Below are 19539 nucleotides of genomic sequence, written 5' to 3'. Positions count from 1 at the left end.
GTGATTATAAGGTGAGGGAGGAGGATGTGGGGTCAAGTGGCCACGAAAGAGCTCCTCAGTCAGCTGTTCCGCTTTAGTCAGGCCAGGAGGAGGACGACTGCAGATGAGAAAACTGAACTATGATGTTAACAGCTGAATCTTAGTTCTTAGCTGTGCCTGATCCACTCTTACTGAGTTTTGGATACAATAGATATGGGTCAGTTCTTTAAATCACAAGTACTCCCTAACAGAACTAATTTTTGTGCATCTCCTCATAGAATGATTTGCGAAGATGGGTGGGGAAAGGAGAGAGGCTTTCTTCAGGGCTTCATCCTCACAGTGGTGGGTATTTCACCATTTCAGTGATAGGACAGGCCCCTCAGTGTTCAACAGGATCGCTTTTCCAGAGCTTTTGATACAGTAGATCTGGCTAGCAGGTTGGCCCACCTTTTACAAGAAACTGCTGTTCTTATGGAAACTGATTGTATGCAGTTTTCTGCATATTTTGTGCGAGTCTGGAAACTTACTCCAAAAATGACCTTTTTATGTAAGTTGATAGGATTATCATTTTCTGTATTTTTGAGTCAGTGTATAATAAGCTGCAGGACATGGGCTTATTATGACACTCTTGCATTTACTTTTTGACCTAATAAAGGGACAGAAGTAGAACCCAGTCAAATCTTTCATATATTTAATACAATACTTTAAGGTTTGATGTATTTCTTGCGTATCTAACTAGTGCCTAAATACTCTGCTATGCTAACAGAAGACCCAGCACCCAAACTAGTGTCAACTATTAAGTTTATTTTAAACAGTCTGGATGCAGATCTATCACTAGTCTTTTTTTTTTTTTTTTTTTCCTGTCATGTAGCCCCCCCAGATGTTGCAGTGTGCTTTAAATGGAAAGGATGTTACGTCTTCTCATGATAGTTGTCTGCCTGTAGACAGGCATTCAATATTTTTTGTTGTACCATACTGATGAGGATAAAAAGCTGTTTTGAACAGCTTTGTTTTTGTTTTGTCCTCACCTTTGAATCTTCTTTTTTGTTTGTTGTTGTCTTGTCCTAGCCTTAGCACCTTTCCTCTGTTCTGGTGTAACTAGGGATAAATTTTCCTTGCTGAGTAACTAATAGGCTAATATGATAAGAGCCAGCAATGCTTCTTCCAAATTCTACCAATAATTGGAGTTAAAAAAAAAAGTACTTGAATGTTCCTGTTTACAGGTCTTTGAAGTGCATATTCCAATGGTTTGACATGTTGACAACATTAAAATATAAAGCCCTGAAAAGATATCCCTATGAGTTACAAAAAATACCTCTGAATGAAGCATTTTGAATAACATACAAAAAGAGGATCCCTAAATTCTAAAAAAAATAAAAAAAAATAATAATAATTGTTAATCCTTCAAACTACTAAAGGATAGAGCAAAGTGTTAGTTTAACTTCTACAGCTGCAAATAAATCTAACCTAGGGCAATAGCTGTGTTGCCAACAGCCCTGGGCTAGCTCAGGTCTCTTTCTGACCTAGGAATCTGTAGCACCAAGCTTCTGTGCAACGTGTACAGGCTGTCTCACTCAGCAAATGACAGTTGTGTGGCTGTCCCCGCTCTGCCATCCTGCTGTTGCTTTTGGGAATCAGTCAATGCCTGGTGAAAGCACTGAAGTAAGTTACATGTTCTGCCTGGGACTCACAGCATGCTCGCTGCCCTCCTGTTGCTCCCAGAAGATGATTCCTTCCAACTTTAAGTTAATCCCAGCTGGGGTGGGGAAGGGAAGAGATGTTCAGCATCACAAAGCTTGGTGTTGGGGAAGGGAAGATTCTGAACTTGGAGGACCTGACTTTCAATATTCATCTGTGTATATGGAATTAGCCACCATTCAAATTGAACATTTTCTCTTGAATTACAAACCCATTGTTTCAGCTGCTTACCTTGACTCTTCCCCAGCTTGTAGATGTCTGTATGAACTCGTTATATGAAACGTCAACTTTGAAGTATTTTTGTTAAATACACAAGTAGAGCTTTGTATTTAACTAATTGTGAATTAATGTCTGTCAAGTGTGAAATACCATTTTTATGCTTCTATCCTTTACTTTTTTTTTCTGTGAACTGTCTTTCATTGAACGGACTACTACTTCCCACTCCACAAGCACTTGTATTATTTTATGCTTTAGTAATGTTCTATCTTGTCCTTCATCTTAACTCTGAAGTTTAGTACTTGTACTGTAAGACTGTAACACCTCCATGGCAAGTTTAATGGCTGCTTGTACTCTGGCAGTAAAGCTGTAATGGCCTTCATTAGATTTTTATTATTCCTAGTTTTCCCTTTATTTTTTTTTAACCTCCCTAAGTACTTATGTGCAAGCCTAGTATTTTTGTTTATTCATTTATATTTAAAAAAAAAAAAGACAATCTTATGAAGTACAGACTTAGTATTGAAGAACAATTTAGCTTCCTTGCCACTAAGATGCAAACTCACCTCTCAAACCTTGCTTAATGCTCCCAAGCCAATCTTGAATGCAGAAAGTGGTTATTCAATTCCTTAACTTCTAGAGTGCTGGAGCCCCAGCCTGTGTTTCTGTACTAACCACATGACCATGGAATTCAAGAGCTCAGGGTGTTCAGAGTTTCCAGCTCTGTTCTGCCCTTCAGCTGAGGAGGTCTGTATCCCCCACCATCTTCATGCATGAAGTGAATCAGTAATTTTCTAGGCCAGTCCAGCATAACATTCAGTTAATCATTCATCTTGCAACAGCTGCAGTTACTCAGCTTTGACTTAATTCTTCAGCTTGGTCACAGCTGGTTCAATAAGGTAGCATTCTCTGGTTACAATGTCCATTCTGAATGAAAAATGGCACTGAAACAAAGCAGTCAGGGTTTAGCAAAAGGAATTTGCTTTTTATTATAACCTTCCTTTGAATACAGTGTCATTTGTGCTTCTGATCTCTGACCAGACATCTGTTAAAAAAAAAAAAAACAAACAACCCACACCTCACAGTCCTCATGTAAACTCCTGGACTAGAACAGCTGCAGCTGAATGATGTGATGGAGAAGGCAAGTAAGATAGCATTTTACTTAAAAATTATTTCCACAGGAAATGATTTGATTTACATTTTTCATGAAATTAGTTCATTCACCAACTGGTTACAGAGGCTACATTTAATTAGAACTAGCCACACAGGTACTTCCTTTCTATTGCACGTTTAGAGTAGGTTCAAGTCCATCACAAAAAGGTTCTTGCAGCCCAAGAGGATGGATGAGTTTAAGGTGATCATAAATGCACATAAAGATGTCTGCAGCAACTGGATAAAAATTAATCCTGCAAAAGCTGAAATATACTGAAATGAGACAAATGGCTTCAAATAGAAAACCATTTCCTAAAATCCTGACCGCAGGAAGTGTGCTAGAGTCCATTCCATTGAGCTGCTGACCAGAGACTGCAGTCAGGGCTTCTGCGCTGGAGGCTGTGTATAGTCCTTGGAGCCTGCTGGTGCTGGAGGAGGGCCTGCAGGGTAGTCTCTAGGTGCTGACAGAGGCAAGTCTCTGCTAGGAGAAGGTGTATAGTCCCTTGAGCCAGGCGGGGGTAGCTGTGGGCCTTGAGGATAATCTCTCGGGCCAGGAGGACCTAGAGGTCGGAAGGAAGGGTGCCCACGTCCATACGCTCTGGGATCTGGAGGGGGTGGTAGCGGGCCAGGGGGCAGATCTCTCATTCCTAATGGTGGGCCAGGTAAGAAATCTCTTGCAGCTGGAGGTGGTAAGGGAGCGCCACGAACTAGAAGGAAAGGAAAACATGAGAGGTAAATTAAAGTGTACTTTGACATAAACTTTGATGCTCCCAATTTCTTCCTCACTTATTAATTTGCTGGAGCAGTTCTGGGGTAGGTCATTGTCACATGGCCTGTGAAGTCTGCATTAGTTATATTCTCATGCCTTTTGGCTGCTTGTTTCAATTTTAGACTAAGCAGACAAAAACACTTTGGCATTAAGGAGGCTTGGGAAAAAGAAACAGCCAACCAAACCTTCTGAGCCAGACAGCTAGACCTCATGAAGAACGGGGAGGCTGCATTCCACCAGGTGGCAGATTCCCAGCTCTATAGCAGTCTCCCTGAACTTATGCCACTGAGCTTCTCAGTTTCAGCAGAAGGTAATACAATTGTACCTAGGGGCACAGGAAGAGGCCGGGGCCCAAAGTGTCCACGCAGAGGAGCTGGCGGCGGTCCGTAACGAACAGGTGGTGGGGGCGGAGGTCCCATCACTGGAGAGGTCATGATGGGTGTCCCAGGGAAAGAAGGCGGGCCTTTGGGACTAACGTTAGCCTGCGTGAGATCAGGTTAAAAATCCAGTATGTTACTCACTGCATCAGAGAAACCTCGACACTGCCGAACACCACAACCACTCACCTGAAGGCCGAAAGGTGGAGAAAAAAAGAAAAAAAAAAAAAAGACAGCCCAAACTGCAGTAACCAAGTAGAAGATAAGGAAATACACTGCACCATCACTGTCCCTTCACCCAGAAGGCTGCGTGCACTACCTAGGAGTGAATACTTCGTGTATCTTCTGAGATGGCAAGTTTCTTGAATACAGCTTTAGCTAAAGAGAAGATCAAGCAATCTCTTTTGGCTGATAGCCCTTTGGTAAAGGACCTAGCACCATAAGGTACATGTGGAATTAAATAGGACAGGTAAGTCAGCTTCTTAAGATTACTGTAGTCACTCCAAAGTTAAGTGTTTCCCTGCAGCCCTTAACAAGAAAGGTCTCATTTCCTTAATTCCATAAAAAAAACAACAACAACAAAAAAAAAAAGACAGCAACCATTCATCATTAGAGAAACCTTTCAAGATATAAGCCCTTGGTTAGTTTTGCAGAGTATTTTGTTATTTAGCAGTTCAGAACAAGAACACCAAGCCTGTTACTCTTCTCCATCAAAGCAGCGTAACACCATATTCAGCCTCTGAATACTCACTGTAGGTGGTTCAATAGATGAAGGTGAATCAGTAGTTACACAGGGGGCCTCAGACTCTTTGGGAGAGGGCTGCTTTTTTTGGTGAGGGTGGAAGGGGACAGCAAATAAGGATAGTGACAGGATATAGACAAGACAGAACATGACACAGTTAAAGGAGCAGCAAGAAGTACAGTGAATCATGTATTAGAAATGGTTCCTGAAGGTTGTTTTTTTGTTTTTTTGTTTTTTTTTTTTCAGCTTACCGCTCTATCCATTGCTGTGGAAGGGGAGGAGGTTCTTGGCCCACTACTGATCAGGGATGCTACAGCAGGCCCAAGATCTGTAGAGAGAGCCATACATCTTTTAGTGATGCTCTGGGAAAAGGAATATTGGTCTTGAAGTTCCAATTCTGAAGTGAAAAAATAAGCAAGTACATTGCAATTGGTTGCAGAGACCACATAGCTTACCAGGCACAGACATCCTTCCAGGAATCTCTGGTGGCCTTCGTGGAACAGAGGGGCCATCTACCACTGTACCTTAAGGGAAACACCAGAGATTCTAATGAACACATGCTCAAGCTATTTCTATTAAAATAAATAAGTCTCTGCATTACTAAAGCAGGTGTCAATGTCCCTACAATCAAGATCAGACCTCCTTGGGTTTGTAGCATATAGGATACACAGGACAGGAAAGAAGCTTCACTGCTTACCAAATTCACCTCTTGAGCCTTCCCTTCGAGGAGCAGAAAGGGGCCGACCAGGAACTTCTATCATCTGTGTCGGTGATGGATTTCCTCCACTCACAGGCGATGGGCCGAAAGAGCCATCTCTACTTAAGGGCCCTACATCAAGAAATAAAAAAGTGATGTACTTTCCTACAATGTATCAAAGCCTTTTTTCTTTCTTTTTTTTTTTTTTTTTTAGAATAAAATAATTTGAAGACCAAAGTTTTGGGAGAAATGGCAGTATTTACCTCGTCGTGGTGGAACTTGACGATCGGGTCTGCCTGGAGTTGGCTTCACAATTAACGGTCTTTGAAGCATAACAATTTTTTGGTTCACTTCTATTAATCTAAATTTAAAAAATAAAGTTATTTTTAATTCAAGTAGCACATGTGAGTTGCATTCATTAGCATGAAACAGTATCACAAGCAAACTGCATTGTAAAATGTTACAGCTTTTACCAAGAAATCTTACTTCAACCATCAAAACAGTTTAATAGTTTAAACATCAGTTACCTTGTATGCACACTGCACATTTTACACAAAAAAAACTGAGCAACTGGCATAGTTTGAGCTCCTCCCCTCCTAAGAAACACAGCATGTTCACAGCGCAATAAAGACAGCCTGTACTGTACTTACTTTTGTCTCAGGTTGGCTGCTTCTCTTTTTTCTTCAGCCAGAGCTCTCTCAGCAGAGCGGGCAATAAGCTGTGAGGGAAAATTTTGCCAGCTGCATTAACTGGACCAGCCTGAAGCCAAATAAATATTTTTTTTTTGTATCAGAACGGGAAGGACATTCTTACCCAGTTGTCGTGTGCTTTTTTCTCATGAGCAGCAATCTGAGAAGAAAAGAATTGTATTAGCTTTTATTTGTCCAACAACTAACATTTCCAAGAACTCAGAGCATTAAAAGGATGCAGGAAATGGTGAAACAATAACCAGCAAGCAGGTCATTTACCTGGTTTTTGTATGATCTCTCTGTTTTTTGCAATTCTTCTTCCATATCTTGAATCCTTTGCCTGTATAAAAGGAAAGAGGCTTAAATAAGTTTTTTCCCAGCAGCTGAAGTAAAGGAAAATAACAGTCTTCAGAAAAAATAAGTTACTTGTAAACTTTCACTTCCTCAATGGCCAGCACGGCTTTTTCATCTGCAGCAGACAATTTCTGCTCCTTCTCCTGGCGCTCATATTCTTCTTGAGTTAGTTTTCTACATAGGGGAAAAAAAAACTGAACAGTGCAACACAACAAAAACAAACAAACAAAGCAGCAACACCATACAACCATACTACATCTACTACAACTCAAAATCAAGGAAGATTAAAAAAGACAAATGCCATCTTTTAAAACCAACAAACTGTGTGTAAGATCTGAAAATTGACAGGTCTTTCCAGTCAATTCTACATCGTAAGAATCTAACAGTTGTAGAATAATTCATCTCTTCAATCCCAAAATTTACTTAACAATTCCACAGATGATAATCCAGATTTAGAAAGGTACAAAGAAATACGCAGAGCTAACATCTAACTGAGGAAAGGTCTAGAGAAAAAGGGGGAATTTAGCACCCAGGTAACAAACACCAACAGTCATCAAATGTGTGGAAAGAAGCTTTTTTTCAGTATTCTCCATATCATTTTATTATGGGACCAATTTTCACACTATTTTTAACCTTATGGTTCGCTAAATAAAAATATTTCCAGAATAATATAAAAAATTAAAGAGGCTCACTGTGTGTTTCTATCTTACAAAAGCTATCCCACAAAACTGGAGCCATTAAACTCATAGTAAGTTAACTATTGCTAACAGCCAGTTCAATGTAATCCACCTCCATAGCTACATGTAGAAACAGTTTTTCAGAAATACAGGTAGTCCTGAATTCAAATCAATACGTAACAACAGAGAGTGTAACTTCCTAAAAGTTTTGGAAGGAATATAAAATCTTCAGTCAGAGATGCCAAGTTTTTTTCTTTTTCTTCTTAAAAATTGGGCTATCCTTTACCTCTCTAATACGTGATTATTACATCTGGGTCCTGAGGTTACGAGATATACAACCTCACTACTGAGGTGCTATACAGCCTAAGTTCCTTAGCCTGTTCCAACCCTGTGCTTCTCCCAGCCCACACACTTGAACCTTAGAGCTTCCGAATTCCCCCACATTTGAACCTTAGCGCTTTAAATTGCTTCTCCATTGAATTCCAGTTTTCTTACAGAATTTAACTGACAACATCCCTGAATCCTACCTAAAGTTTTCTCCACAGAACAATTTTTTTTTTTAACAGACATTTTAGTAAGTAAATAAACGAATGCATGAATGCTACATGAATAGATACGCATTCGTTCTTCACCAGTAGTGTTTCATTCACCTCAGATATCACCATGAACTCAATTTAGCCCTTTGAAAAAAGCAAAAAGCTCACAAGGCTAAAACAGTAAGTTGCTGCATTATGAAAATTAGATTCATTAAACTAAAAATCAGAATAAGTGAAACAAGTCTTTATCAACATTCTCTATCTTCTCCTTGACAATACGACATACCAACCACAGAATTCTCAGACCAAACCATGCTTGGTCTCCCCCAATTATTTTTTTTTAATCTTTGTTTTTGTAGAAGACAATACTGTGTGTGAAAAGTGACACTGTTCTCAAGTGACATTCTTGAGAATCTGTGGGTAGGCTACTAGTTTGAACTGTATTTAAATGGCAGTCATCAGTTTTCACTCTAAGTTCAACTTGAAACCATTTGACCCTACTGAACAAAGAGCATGTGGATAGTGCTTATGATCAAATATGTTATCTCGTGAAAGAGTAATGAAAGGCTTACTTCTGGAGCGCCATTTCTTTCTGCTGGTAAAGTTCACCAAGAATCTCTACTTTCTGCTGTAGTGTTTTACATTCATTTTCCAGTCGAGCTTTGGCTGATTGTAGCGAACAGGAGTCGTGTTCTAGCTTTTTTATTTGCTCTGTCAGAGAAGCAAAGATAAGCAAAAAAAGTTGAAGGGAAGTTACAAAGAACTGTTATGCCACTTAAGTGTCCTGTTTCTTTTTAAACTACAAACAGCATATTGTCCTAAGCGATTCTTTTGCTAAGCCTACCCACCTTCCAGCTCATGTCTTGCTGTTACTTCGTCACTCAGTTTGGACTGCAGAAGATTTCTATCTTCTTCAACTATGGATAACATAGTTTTTACCTAAAAAAAAATAAATAAATAAAAAATGTTTAGGTTCTTAGGCATAGCAGTAACATGGCTGCATTTATTAGGTATCTTGTGCAGCATACCCTGGAGACGTCCATCATCTGCTTAATCTGAGTCTTCATCTTTTCATTCTCATTATCTAGAAGATAAAAATAAATTTGTTTTCCTTATTTTTTAACCCCAATTCTCTGGACTCTGTAGCTGTTAAAAATAATACTCCCTGCCTTTTAACCTGGGAGAGGTCCAAAGAAAAAAAGGGGGGGAGGGGACAGGGAAAGAGGACAAAATACAGTAATTCAAACAACAAAACTGGTAGATTTATTTCAAAAGACATTCCAGAAGATTTCTCCTTGTTGCTACTTCTAGCCATGACACTAACATGAATGTGAATGCAGCATCCATTATTGGACACAGTATGTGAAAATCAAGAAGTGGGAATTTACAGCCCACTTATACTGTACAGTTAGAAAAACCACAAGAAAGGGGAAGGATTCAGAATCAGAGACACAGCAAATGTTTACAGTATTAAGCAAAACAAACTTCCTAAATAGTCTTGCAAACTTCCACTCCAGTCTTTCATATTAAAAGATGTGATTACCCGAATTAGCTATCTATCCTGAGGTAACCGTAATACTCGTATTAAAATAACCGTAGCCTAGCAACAGAACTGAGATTCTCAGCTTTCAAAACAGTCCTAACTGCTAACTTCATTACACATTTAATTGTTTATCTTCAAAACTCATTACACTTACAACACACCTAAACAGTAATCTAAAAACAACAATCTTAGCGCTTTTATCCACTTCTCCCTTCATTTGGATATTTTGTGTTGACTGGAGGTTCAACCCGTCAGTCTCGTAAACCCACAAGCAGCTACACACGTGGATTCTCCTTGTTCCCCATATGACACAAACATAACACCTTACATGTATATCCTTTAGCTACTGTGTGCAGCAGCCAGCAGGTAGGATTACTGTACCTGGCAACTCTCCATTGGCCAGATCGTCCCCTCTACTCCATTCATGCCCTTCACCATCCTTCTTGGCCTCAGATGAAGGATCTATGTCAAGCTGCTTCAGCTGCATAATGCAGTTAGTTAGAACCTAGTACAGAAATCATAGGATCACTGAAGGAAAATTGCTCTACGTTTTAAGTATTCCAAAGTATTTAACAACACGTACTGTTTAAGGCTTGTTACAAAGAACCTACCTCAATTTCATTTTCCTTATAGGCAAGTGCTTCTTCTATGTCCTTCTGAGACTTCTGATACAGTTTAATCTGCTCACTGAGCTCAGTATGTCTCTCACTCCAGCCTTCAGCTTCTTTTAGCAGCTGTACAAAACACCAAAGCAAGACGATTTCTTACATTATTTTGAGTAGAGGCTATGCGTAACAAATCTGTTTTACTACCAGCTCTGGTGATAACCGATCACCACAGGTCAGAGATCAGGTGTGAACTTAATTATCACACACATCACTAGTCTATTGGTAGAACTGGATGCTGGGAATCTTTTTGCGAATTCCACTATTAAGCAGTTTTCCAAATTTTATGTTTTCACATCTGCTATCCCAACATCAGAAACAAACTGCTCACATACTTCAGAACATGAACAACTAATTGCAGCCCAGAGGTTAACCAAACCAGATTACTTAAAACAGCATTTACTTCATGTATGAAAAAAGAAAGCACAGAGACACTTGCAAGTATCTGCAGAAGTACTGTCATGACATTTCAGGGCTAAAGGGGCTCTTCATTTAGCTTTGCTTCAGAATTGTTTTTTGGCAATTTGTGACTCTGACATCCCAAGTAGCAATCTCCTGATCACACAATGACACCATATCAGTGCAAGTTTTCTGTGAAGTTACTGACAAAAAACAAATCACTGGAACTGGCAAAGCCTGCATAACGTAGGCGTGGCTAACTTGCACAAAAAGCCTGTGCAAGAAGCATGAGGGGTTTAAATATTAAAAGTGAAAATTCTAATACATTAAGAAAACTCAGACACAGTAAAGATACACTCAAGAAAACTAGGAATAAAGCCCTGATATTTAAGTCAAAAGGGAAACAGTGTCTGGTCAGAACTTACTTGTTCCTTGCTCTTTTTCAGCCTAGCATTCTCCTCCTGCACATGCTGGAGCTCTGACTTTACCTTTTCTTCATTTAATTTAGCTTCATTAAGGGCTATCTGCACCTACAAATGAAACAAACAAACAAAAAAAATGAACAAAAAGAGTGATAAAGGTCAAAATGTAATAGAGTAAGAGCAACATATTACCGGGAAAGAGAAAAAAAAATTGTACATGCACAAAGTGAAATCTTACAAGTTAGCATTTTCTATTAGATACTAGGCATGAATTTTCCTGCACAGAACTTATACCTGTGACTGTTGAAAGAATGTAGATACCTTACTGAAGCTTTTCAATACTTAAAGGGGTCTTATAAAAAACAGATGGAGAGCAACTTTTTGCTCAGGCAGACGATGACAGGAGAAGGGGGAATGGTTTTAAAATAAAATAGGGGAGATTTAGATTAGTTGTTAGGCTGAAATTCTTCACTCAGAGGGCAGTGAGGCACTGAAATAGATTGCTCAGGGAAGTTGTGGATGCTCCATCCCTGGAGGTGCTCAAGGCCAGGCTGGATGGGGCTTTGAGGTAGGTGTCCCTGCCCATGGCAGGGGGCTTGGAACAAGATGATCTTTAAGGTCCCTTCCAACCCAAACCATTCTATGATTGTAGATGACAGGTAATCTTTACCTCTGAAAGCTCAGCAGAATGCACACTGATAGCCTCTTCAAGTTTCTCCAAGGACTTCTGGCTTTCAGAGATCTATACAAGAAGATGAGCAGTGAGTCTGTATTAGCCTAGTACATGGCATAACCTCAGTGTGTCATTATTTTAACCTGTGCATGTTGAAAAGCATAAAAAGAATTCTTAACGCCAACAAACTACCATTCACACAAGCCATTAGACTAGCAGCAACAGCGCTGCCTTATCAGCAGGGCAAGGAATAAAAACCACCCTGCACTTCAGAGTCACCTTTCGCCTTTGACTCTGCCTGTGCATGGCTGGGAAAGCTCCCTTTATACCTACGCTGCCTAGAACCAAAGTACCACGTGTTGCTGTCATTAGCAACAACCTTTGATCAAAACACTAAAGAACTTGTTGGAGCTTTCTATTATTTCAGCAAATCAGGCTTTAAAAAGGGGAAGGAAAAAAAAGAAAAAAGTATCACCTCTGGACACAAATTAGGGGCAGCTTAGAGATCTTCACATTTACTATCAAATTAGATGCTTCCTCTAATCACAAGAACAGTTCTCTTACCAGCCTGAAACCTTCAGCCCATATTGTTATGGAACTTCCCGGCTTTTGCTAGGATTTATTAGACCAGCCCACAAGTGGAATACATCTGTTTATGTATGAAAGTATAACTACAGAAGCTCACCAAATCTTAAAAAAACAACAAAAGTCAACAGAATCTCCTCCCAAACTTGGAATGAACCTGAAATTTCATTTCAGTTCTTTTTGGAGGTGGGTCATCTCATTTTCTATACCTCTCTCCGTAAATGAACAGGATGCAGCCAGTTTGTAGGGCATTTTAAGGACAATGCAAGACCTTAGTATGATTGCTCTTACTTTTTTCTGTTTCTTCTCATTCTGTTTTCTCTCAGTTTCAAGCATTGAGTGCAGACTTTTTATTTTGTCATCCAGTTTACGATTTGCTTCTTCCAGTCCTTTGACAGTGTCCTACAAAAAAAAAAAAAAAAAGGGTACAAGACCAACTAAAGCAAGTTATTTTATTAGCACATTTGTGTTTAGTACAGAGATGATTAACTATTCCTTACCTTAAGCCCTGCAGTTTCATCAGAGAGAATATTTTTTTGCTCTTGAGCTGCTTTCACTGATTCCTTTGCTTGCTTTATCTAAGCACAAGAACAACCAACAGAACTGAGGAAACTGTCAACATAATATTCAGTAAGAACAGAAAATAAGAATATACTACCTGTTACACCTACTATGACAATAAACCAATAACAAAATCAGGAAGGCAAGAGGCAAGAACCTAGAATGATACCTTTTCATCATATTCTGACATCTTGTCTAGGATTTCCGTTTTTTCTTGTAGAAGCTTTTTAATCTTTTCTGCAAGTTGCTTTTCAGTCACTAGGAAGAAAAAGAAAGCTTATAGTAACTGTACTTCATATCCTGGAGGAAAAAAAAAAAATAATCAGAGCTATCACTTTAGGGAACATTTTCAAGAAAGGAATAAAGCACAAGTCAGGACAGTTGTAAATTTCCTGGCAATTAGCCCTTTCTGCAGTAGTCTGAGCATCTCCAGCTTTCATTTAAAGCTAGGACTGAAAACAAGACCATAAAGCATTAAATACTGATGCAAAGCATAGGGCTCTTGCATCCAGTTCACAGGAGCTGGTCACTGACCACAGAGCAGAGAGAAGCGAGGTGCTGGCTAGAAAAAGAAAAGGTACATTCAAGGGAAGAATTGACAGTGAGGATGTTGGAGTGGTCTCAGACTGCTGTGTGATACTCAAGGGAGATGCAACCATTTTCCCTAACAACTACTTCTTTCTGCTGTATAGGAACTGAATGTTTGGTCAGCAAATGATGAAAAAATAGGATGAAAGCTCTAAGTTGGTGGGAACAGAAAAGAGACCGTCAGCTAGCAGATGGCATCACTGAGCCTCATGGAGCTGCACAGCTTTCTAACAGACACTGTTTCTGGACTTCAAAAAGGGCTGTGACCTTTCATCCTGAAGGTTCTAAGAACTGTTCTTTAGTCATGCATTTGCTTCTCAACCCCAACACCTCTCCAACCAACCTTTAGGATTCATTGTACATTATTAACATACTTAAATTACTTTATTGCAAATTAACGCCGATCCAATTGGAATTTGGATTTTTCAAGTCCTAAACCACCCCCGTATTTGAACATCCCAAGGCCCATTTGCCTCACAGCAAATCCTGGAGCACGAACAACAGGAAGCACCGGTTGTTCCAACTGCATCCTACACAGTGCAATTGCAACTGCTACTCCTCTGTCCTCTTTTACGTGAGGGCTCCTGACCTAGATGTCTCCCGGCCCTTCCTGCTTCCAGCAACAAGTGCTGAAGTACAAGACAGTTCTGAGCACTTTAAGGGGGAAGGAATCCCCACATGAACCCACTCTCCCAATTTTACTGTTGTGATAAACAGCAGGTAATAGATTTTATCTTCAGTATTCCAAATGTAATCTATCATTTAATGCATTTTTGTCACTGTTAATGTTCCTCTATTTTATATAAAGGCTTTTCAGTACCAACTGAATCTATCATACTTGAAGAGTATTTGTACTTAGCTTCAGTAGTTTCTATACAAGAAAACATTTAGGAGAAAAAAAAAAAAAAAGATTAGACCCACATTCCACGTTCTTTCAGGAAAGGCTTTTAAGTAATTTATATACCAGAATAACAGTGTTAGTGAAGAGAGAAAAACACATGTTTTCCAGAAAAAAATCCCCTTGCAGACTTAAGATGGATTTTTTTCGTCTTGCCAATCTGCATGAACTGTATGGAAAGAAACTGCCGTACAACTAAAACAAAACTAGAGAGAGATGACAAATAAATAGTATGGTTTGTGAGGAAACAAGCAGAAAGAATATACGAAGACGATTCTTTCATGTTTTCATTTTGTATTAAATTACAAATTGTAACAGTCACCATACTTTGAATTCTACTTCCTTTCCACTCAGTACCAATCTTACATACATCAAGCTATGAACTAGCCACAGGAATATCCACATATTTACGTCTACATTTAGAAGGTCTCTTCACAACTGTAAAGCAACTAGTTTCAGGCTCCCTTCAACACAAAATGGCAAGAGGAATTGGATACTGCTTTTTGTGAGAAGCACCAAGCAAAAGCAAATTCACTGTGTTAGAAAACAGAACAAGTTCTTCTCCACTGCCATCATACCAATTAACCAAGGATCACATTTAAGTTGAACCAAGTGGAGCTTTTCCTTGCCTTTTTTTTTTTTTTTTTTTTTAATTTGCAGGTGTGGAATGCATTGTTTCTCCCAATCAGAGCATGTTCCAAATAGTCAGATTTAAGTAAGCATCACCTACCAGCCTAGCTTATACCATAACCAGATTTAGCATTATCCTTGAAAGGAAGTGAAGATTAACACTGTCCACTGAAATGATCTTTAACATTTTTATATGCCTAACTATCAAGTACACCAAAAAGCACAGTGAAACCTACCTTGATAGATTCTACTCTTTACCTACAGAAAAAAGAAAAAAAAAAGAAAAGAAAAAAATTAGCCATAATGAAGTGAAAGTGTCCTTTTTTTTTCCCCCTATGGAAGCAAGTTACCACACATACCCAGATTAAAGAAGCATACGGAAAGTACATCCATCACTGCCAACAAGAGTGTTGAATAACACCACAAACAAGCTTAAGCTGTTTTCTAATAAAAGCTTCTAGGCTAATGCCCTGTCCTAGTGCCGAAGTAAATATCTGTTTACTTAGTCACTGAAAGGTTGCCAGTAACTGGTCACATCCCATTAAAAAAAATAAAAAATAAAAATAAAAAAATAAAAAAAATAAAAAAACCACAACAACACATGACAATTGAACTATTTTGCATCAAACAACAATCATGAACCTGCAAACATAAAAAACACTTGCACCCCCAGCCTGACCCACCATCCTAAAGCAACGCATGTTTGCATTACAGGGGCTCATTTCAAAACTAACACCATTAAAGAAATTCACAAGCTCTCCTTTTTATGCTGTTATGTATCAACAGTATTTTGCATTTGAAACTGACATAGTGCATTAAACATCAAAAGTCAAGCAGTGAAAAAAATTACCGGTGTTACTCCAGATAATATTTGGTTTTAGTTTACTTTTGTCAAGACAAGATGAAGTATTCCACAGATTTCCAGTGCATGCCATCACTGAATTGGATAGCTATAATATAAGCTGTACATAATGAGAGCTGATGATGGCATTTTTCTTGCACTGAAAGTTATCCATGCATGAAAGAAGGGGAGAAATGCAAAGTGAGAAGCAGAGTGAGGAAGAGGATCTTCGGTGAGAATTATGATCAGGTTTTTAGGTTTTGTAGTATGGCGTTATGGACAATATGAAGGGTGTGATTAACTGCTTGTTTTGGACAGCAACAGGCTCCAGCATATAGAAAGCTTTTCATTGCAAATATTCACTGACCCTTTCTCTCTTCGGCCCTCTAGATCAATATCATGTTCCCCTGCTTTGCTTTAGAAATGACCTCTTACTAAGAAATCTTCAGTTAAAAGCTTAAAAGGAATGCCTTCTTAGTTTCAAGAAAATTGCAAATTACTTTAGCTATGAACCCTAGTATTTGGTTCATATTAATGCTTTAAACGGAAAAGGTAAAAATGCCAAAGACTGCATATTGCTTTGGCGTTGGTAATGCTGGAAGTTTAGTCACAGAATACCGCTCAGCCAGTTAAGCATCAGTAGGCTCCTAAGCAGGAATTGTACTCACTGAAAGGCAGGTTCTCCAGAAGATTACAGCGAGCGTGGCAATTCCCACTAAGGCAGTGATAATAATAGGCTCCCATGGAAGTCCATGGAAATCAGGCCCAGGACGAATATCCTCAGGCAGGGTAGCAACCAACTAAAAACCAATTAACATTGAAAACTGTGAACACGCTTGCACCAAGCACACGGGTAAGACAAGCAGCCTGACAAACGCTTTCATCCCTCTCACAGACCCAGAGAACCATCTAGAGCTTTCTTGCAGGCTGTCTGTAAACCGAAAACCGAAAACACAGAAAGAAAACCACCAGGCTGCTGCGCTCAGGAGAGCGAGCGGGCGCTTGAGAGACACCTGACAACCACCCCCCGCTGGCGAAGGACGCGGCTCTCCGTGCACTTCGTGACGGGGCGCCAGCAGCCGTCGGCTCTCCCCACAGATCTCGAGGCGGCCGGAGCCTCGGGACAACGCCGCGGTGCCCCGTTCCCGAGCAGGGCTGACCCCTCACCCCCGCGGTGCCGAGCAGGCCGCCCCCACCCACCCACCCTCGGGAGCCCCGTCCCATGGCCGGTGGGTAGCCGAGCCGAGCCGAGCCCAACGTCCGTTAACGTTCGTTACCGGCCGTTAACGGCCGCCCGCGCGCGCTGCCCCTCCCTCACCTGCAGCAGGCGCCGTGCCGGGGGGGCCGCCAGGCGCGCGGGGCCGCCCGCGGGCTCCATGGCGGCGCGAGCCAACTCCAGGCACACGTCAGCCCGCGGCTCCCCCCGCCCCCCTCCGCCGCGTCATCGGCGCGCGCCGCGACTCACCTGCAGCAGCAGGCGGCGGGCAGCGGGCCCCGCCCCGCCCAGCGCTGCCCCTGAGGCGCCGCCGCCTCCCTCGCCGTCGCCGGGGGCTGCGGGAGGGAGAGGAGCGGAGCGTTAGGCACCGAGCCGCCCCGAGCTCACCCCAGGGGACAGCCCGCTGTTACACGGGGGGTCCCCACCCGGCTCGCTGACACGCTGCTTCTCCGCCTGGGCAGCGGTTCCCGCAGGAATTCCCGGCGAACAGCGTGTAACCGCAATGAAGCGCGTCGCGACGTGGAAGAGGGGTCTAAAATGCAGCTGAATCCCATTGCTCGACTCCATATAGAACCCAAGAGCCGTTTAAAATTCGTTAGCTACCTTTACATCCAAATTTTCCCCTCAGCAGTTGCTTAAAAATGCTCGGCTAAGGGTGCCGTACCTCAGGTGCACACACAGCCTGAGCAAGAAGCACCTGAATTTTGTCTACATGCTCAGCAAAGCACAATCAGAGGTGAACGCAGAACAGCAAAGCTGGGCTTAGCACAGAGAACGGTCACAGGTAATTTGATATCAAAACAGAGCTCGGGACGATGACAGTAACAGGATCCCTCCTTGGCACAAGGAGCGGTCAGCAGAGGTCAGCATGTTTGCTCCAGAGGGAGAGGGACTGAGTTTAATTTTGCTCCCCTCAGCAGAACTGAGTCAAACCTTTCTCCTCCTCCAACAAACCCTTTAGCCAGAAATGACTAGGTGGCTTAAGTGAGGCTATAGTCCTGCTGGAAAATACTTTTGGCAGGGATATAGCCCAGAGTCACAAGTTTGAAAGAACAAGATCATGATTCTACAGCCTAATGGCTGGATTGCCAGTCCACTCTGCAAGTGAGGAAACCTGGGCTTCCAGTCATTTCTGCTCTTATCTGCTACCACCCCGAGACACAGTATACCAGCCCTTGCATAGAGTTAGGATTACAGTGCTTACAAGAGAACATTATTTTTCTCATTTCTATAGCACAAAAAGGTAGTAGAAAAATCTCTGCTGAGTGGCAGCTACACAATACTACCACTAGAGGGACTGTCACAGATTATTAAAATCTGTTAGGATTACAGCAACACAGAATGGAAACGTTAGTGAAAAATCTTGCTATTTGCCTATAAGAGGAGCATGGCTGAATGGTTCTAAGAGCAACATAACAAAACAACCAGATTCGAAAAGGTTACCTGCAGCAGTATCTTCCCTGGCACTCTCTTCTGAATCAGTTGACCCAAACAAAGTATCAGCCAGTGGCAATCTTCTTTCACTATTGTACACTTCTTTGGCTTCTGTATTATCCGAAAAGCTGGCTTCTTCAAGCTCAGGTGAAACATTAACACTTTTCTCATCCTCCTCTTCAGTATGCTGAACTGGCCTCTTATCTTCAAGTTGCTGAAATTTCTGATTGCTCTCATCAACAGCATTTGGATTCCTGACAGCATCTGTGTCATATTCATCTTCTTTTGCATCACCTGTAACAGAAAGACATGAATTTAAGCATTGAACTGATGTGCATGTCTTACTCCCAGCAATCTCCAGTGAAATACTGCATTTGACAAAGCTATCTTGGCACTTTTTGACACTTCAACTTGTGTACTGCTTCAATATATTCTCGGTCAAGTTTTAGTGGCATCTAATTAAATGTTCACATGGAATTTACAGAAGGTATCAACCACTGACCATGCAATGAGACATTTCCATTGGTTGTGATGTGACTTTATCAGAAATCACATACTGAATGTTTATTACCATGAAAGAAGTCTTGCTAAGAGCATGTCTTACTACCTTACACATTAATTAGAAACCAAACCAAACCAAAACAAACAAACAAACAAAAAATAGCAAGACTGTAGCAAACTCCAGCATGGGTTCTTCCCCTGCTAAAAGATCAGTTTGTTCAGTATTTCTACTCCTTTTTATGAACATGGACCAAAATAAGACAATAGAGACATCTGAGATTTTTAGGTGCGTGGATTTAGTGCCTGAATGCTGCATTAGTCACTGCATTAGGGGCTAGCTAGTTCAGAAAAAAAGACTCCTCTAAGTATCCTAGACCATTTAGCACTTCAGTGTATGCATATCCACATTTCTTGAAAGGGGAGCTGGATGTCTCCTCCTAGCTGTATTCACCCTCTGATCCTCCTTTCTTACATAGAATCTGGCCCATAAAAACAAACATAGCGAGCACAATCTCTCGCAGGATTTCCCACCCAGCACAATGGCAAAAATATGCATTAAAAAGAAATAAAATGCCAGCAGATTCTGCAGGTTTTTTTCCAATTCTGTTCTGTCACCCTCTTCTTAAAGCTTCTCTAGGTTACATAGCATTGTCTGGAATATGGTTTTACTACATTTATTGACTGGTTTGGGGTTTAATGA

The 19539-nt window shown here is 40.8% G+C and overlaps 1 protein-coding gene across 3 annotated transcripts in view; it reads right to left on the bottom strand.

Annotated features, from left to right (window-relative positions):
* Positions 1-11: 11 nt before the first annotated feature.
* MIA3 (MIA SH3 domain ER export factor 3) overlaps positions 12-19539 on the bottom strand; it is a 29680-nt gene continuing 10152 nt past the window's right edge. The window contains exons 5-29 of one of the 3 annotated variants that reach the window (XM_082756029.1): positions 18348-18632; positions 17154-17239; positions 16357-16488; positions 15084-15105; positions 12901-12989; positions 12671-12748; positions 12462-12572; positions 11583-11654; positions 10916-11020; positions 10038-10160; positions 9808-9931; positions 8912-8967; positions 8732-8822; positions 8456-8594; positions 6743-6844; positions 6596-6656; positions 6441-6476; positions 6278-6345; positions 5891-5988; positions 5628-5759; positions 5386-5454; positions 5182-5258; positions 4940-5011; positions 4137-4293; positions 12-3749 (exon numbers count right to left, since the gene is read on the bottom strand). In XM_082756029.1, coding sequence (XP_082612155.1) covers positions 3421-3749; positions 4137-4293; positions 4940-5011; positions 5182-5258; positions 5386-5454; positions 5628-5759; positions 5891-5988; positions 6278-6345; positions 6441-6476; positions 6596-6656; positions 6743-6844; positions 8456-8594; positions 8732-8822; positions 8912-8967; positions 9808-9931; positions 10038-10160; positions 10916-11020; positions 11583-11654; positions 12462-12572; positions 12671-12748; positions 12901-12989; positions 15084-15105; positions 16357-16488; positions 17154-17239; positions 18348-18632 — 2714 coding nt within the window. In that variant the 3' untranslated portion in view covers positions 12-3420. The remainder of the gene's footprint in view (positions 3750-4136; positions 4294-4939; positions 5012-5181; positions 5259-5385; positions 5455-5627; positions 5760-5890; positions 5989-6277; positions 6346-6440; positions 6477-6595; positions 6657-6742; positions 6845-8455; positions 8595-8731; positions 8823-8911; positions 8968-9807; positions 9932-10037; positions 10161-10915; positions 11021-11582; positions 11655-12461; positions 12573-12670; positions 12749-12900; positions 12990-15083; positions 15106-16356; positions 16489-17153; positions 17240-18347; positions 18633-19539) is intronic. The other 2 variants (XM_082756030.1, XM_082756031.1) reach the window with 2 other exon arrangements.

Source organism: Aythya marila (genome assembly GCF_965140915.1).
Source record: "Aythya marila genome assembly, chromosome: 3".
Classification (NCBI taxonomy): Eukaryota; Metazoa; Chordata; class Aves; order Anseriformes; family Anatidae; genus Aythya; species Aythya marila.
Note: the sequence above shows the minus strand (reverse complement) of the source record. Positions and strands in the feature narration are given on the sequence as shown.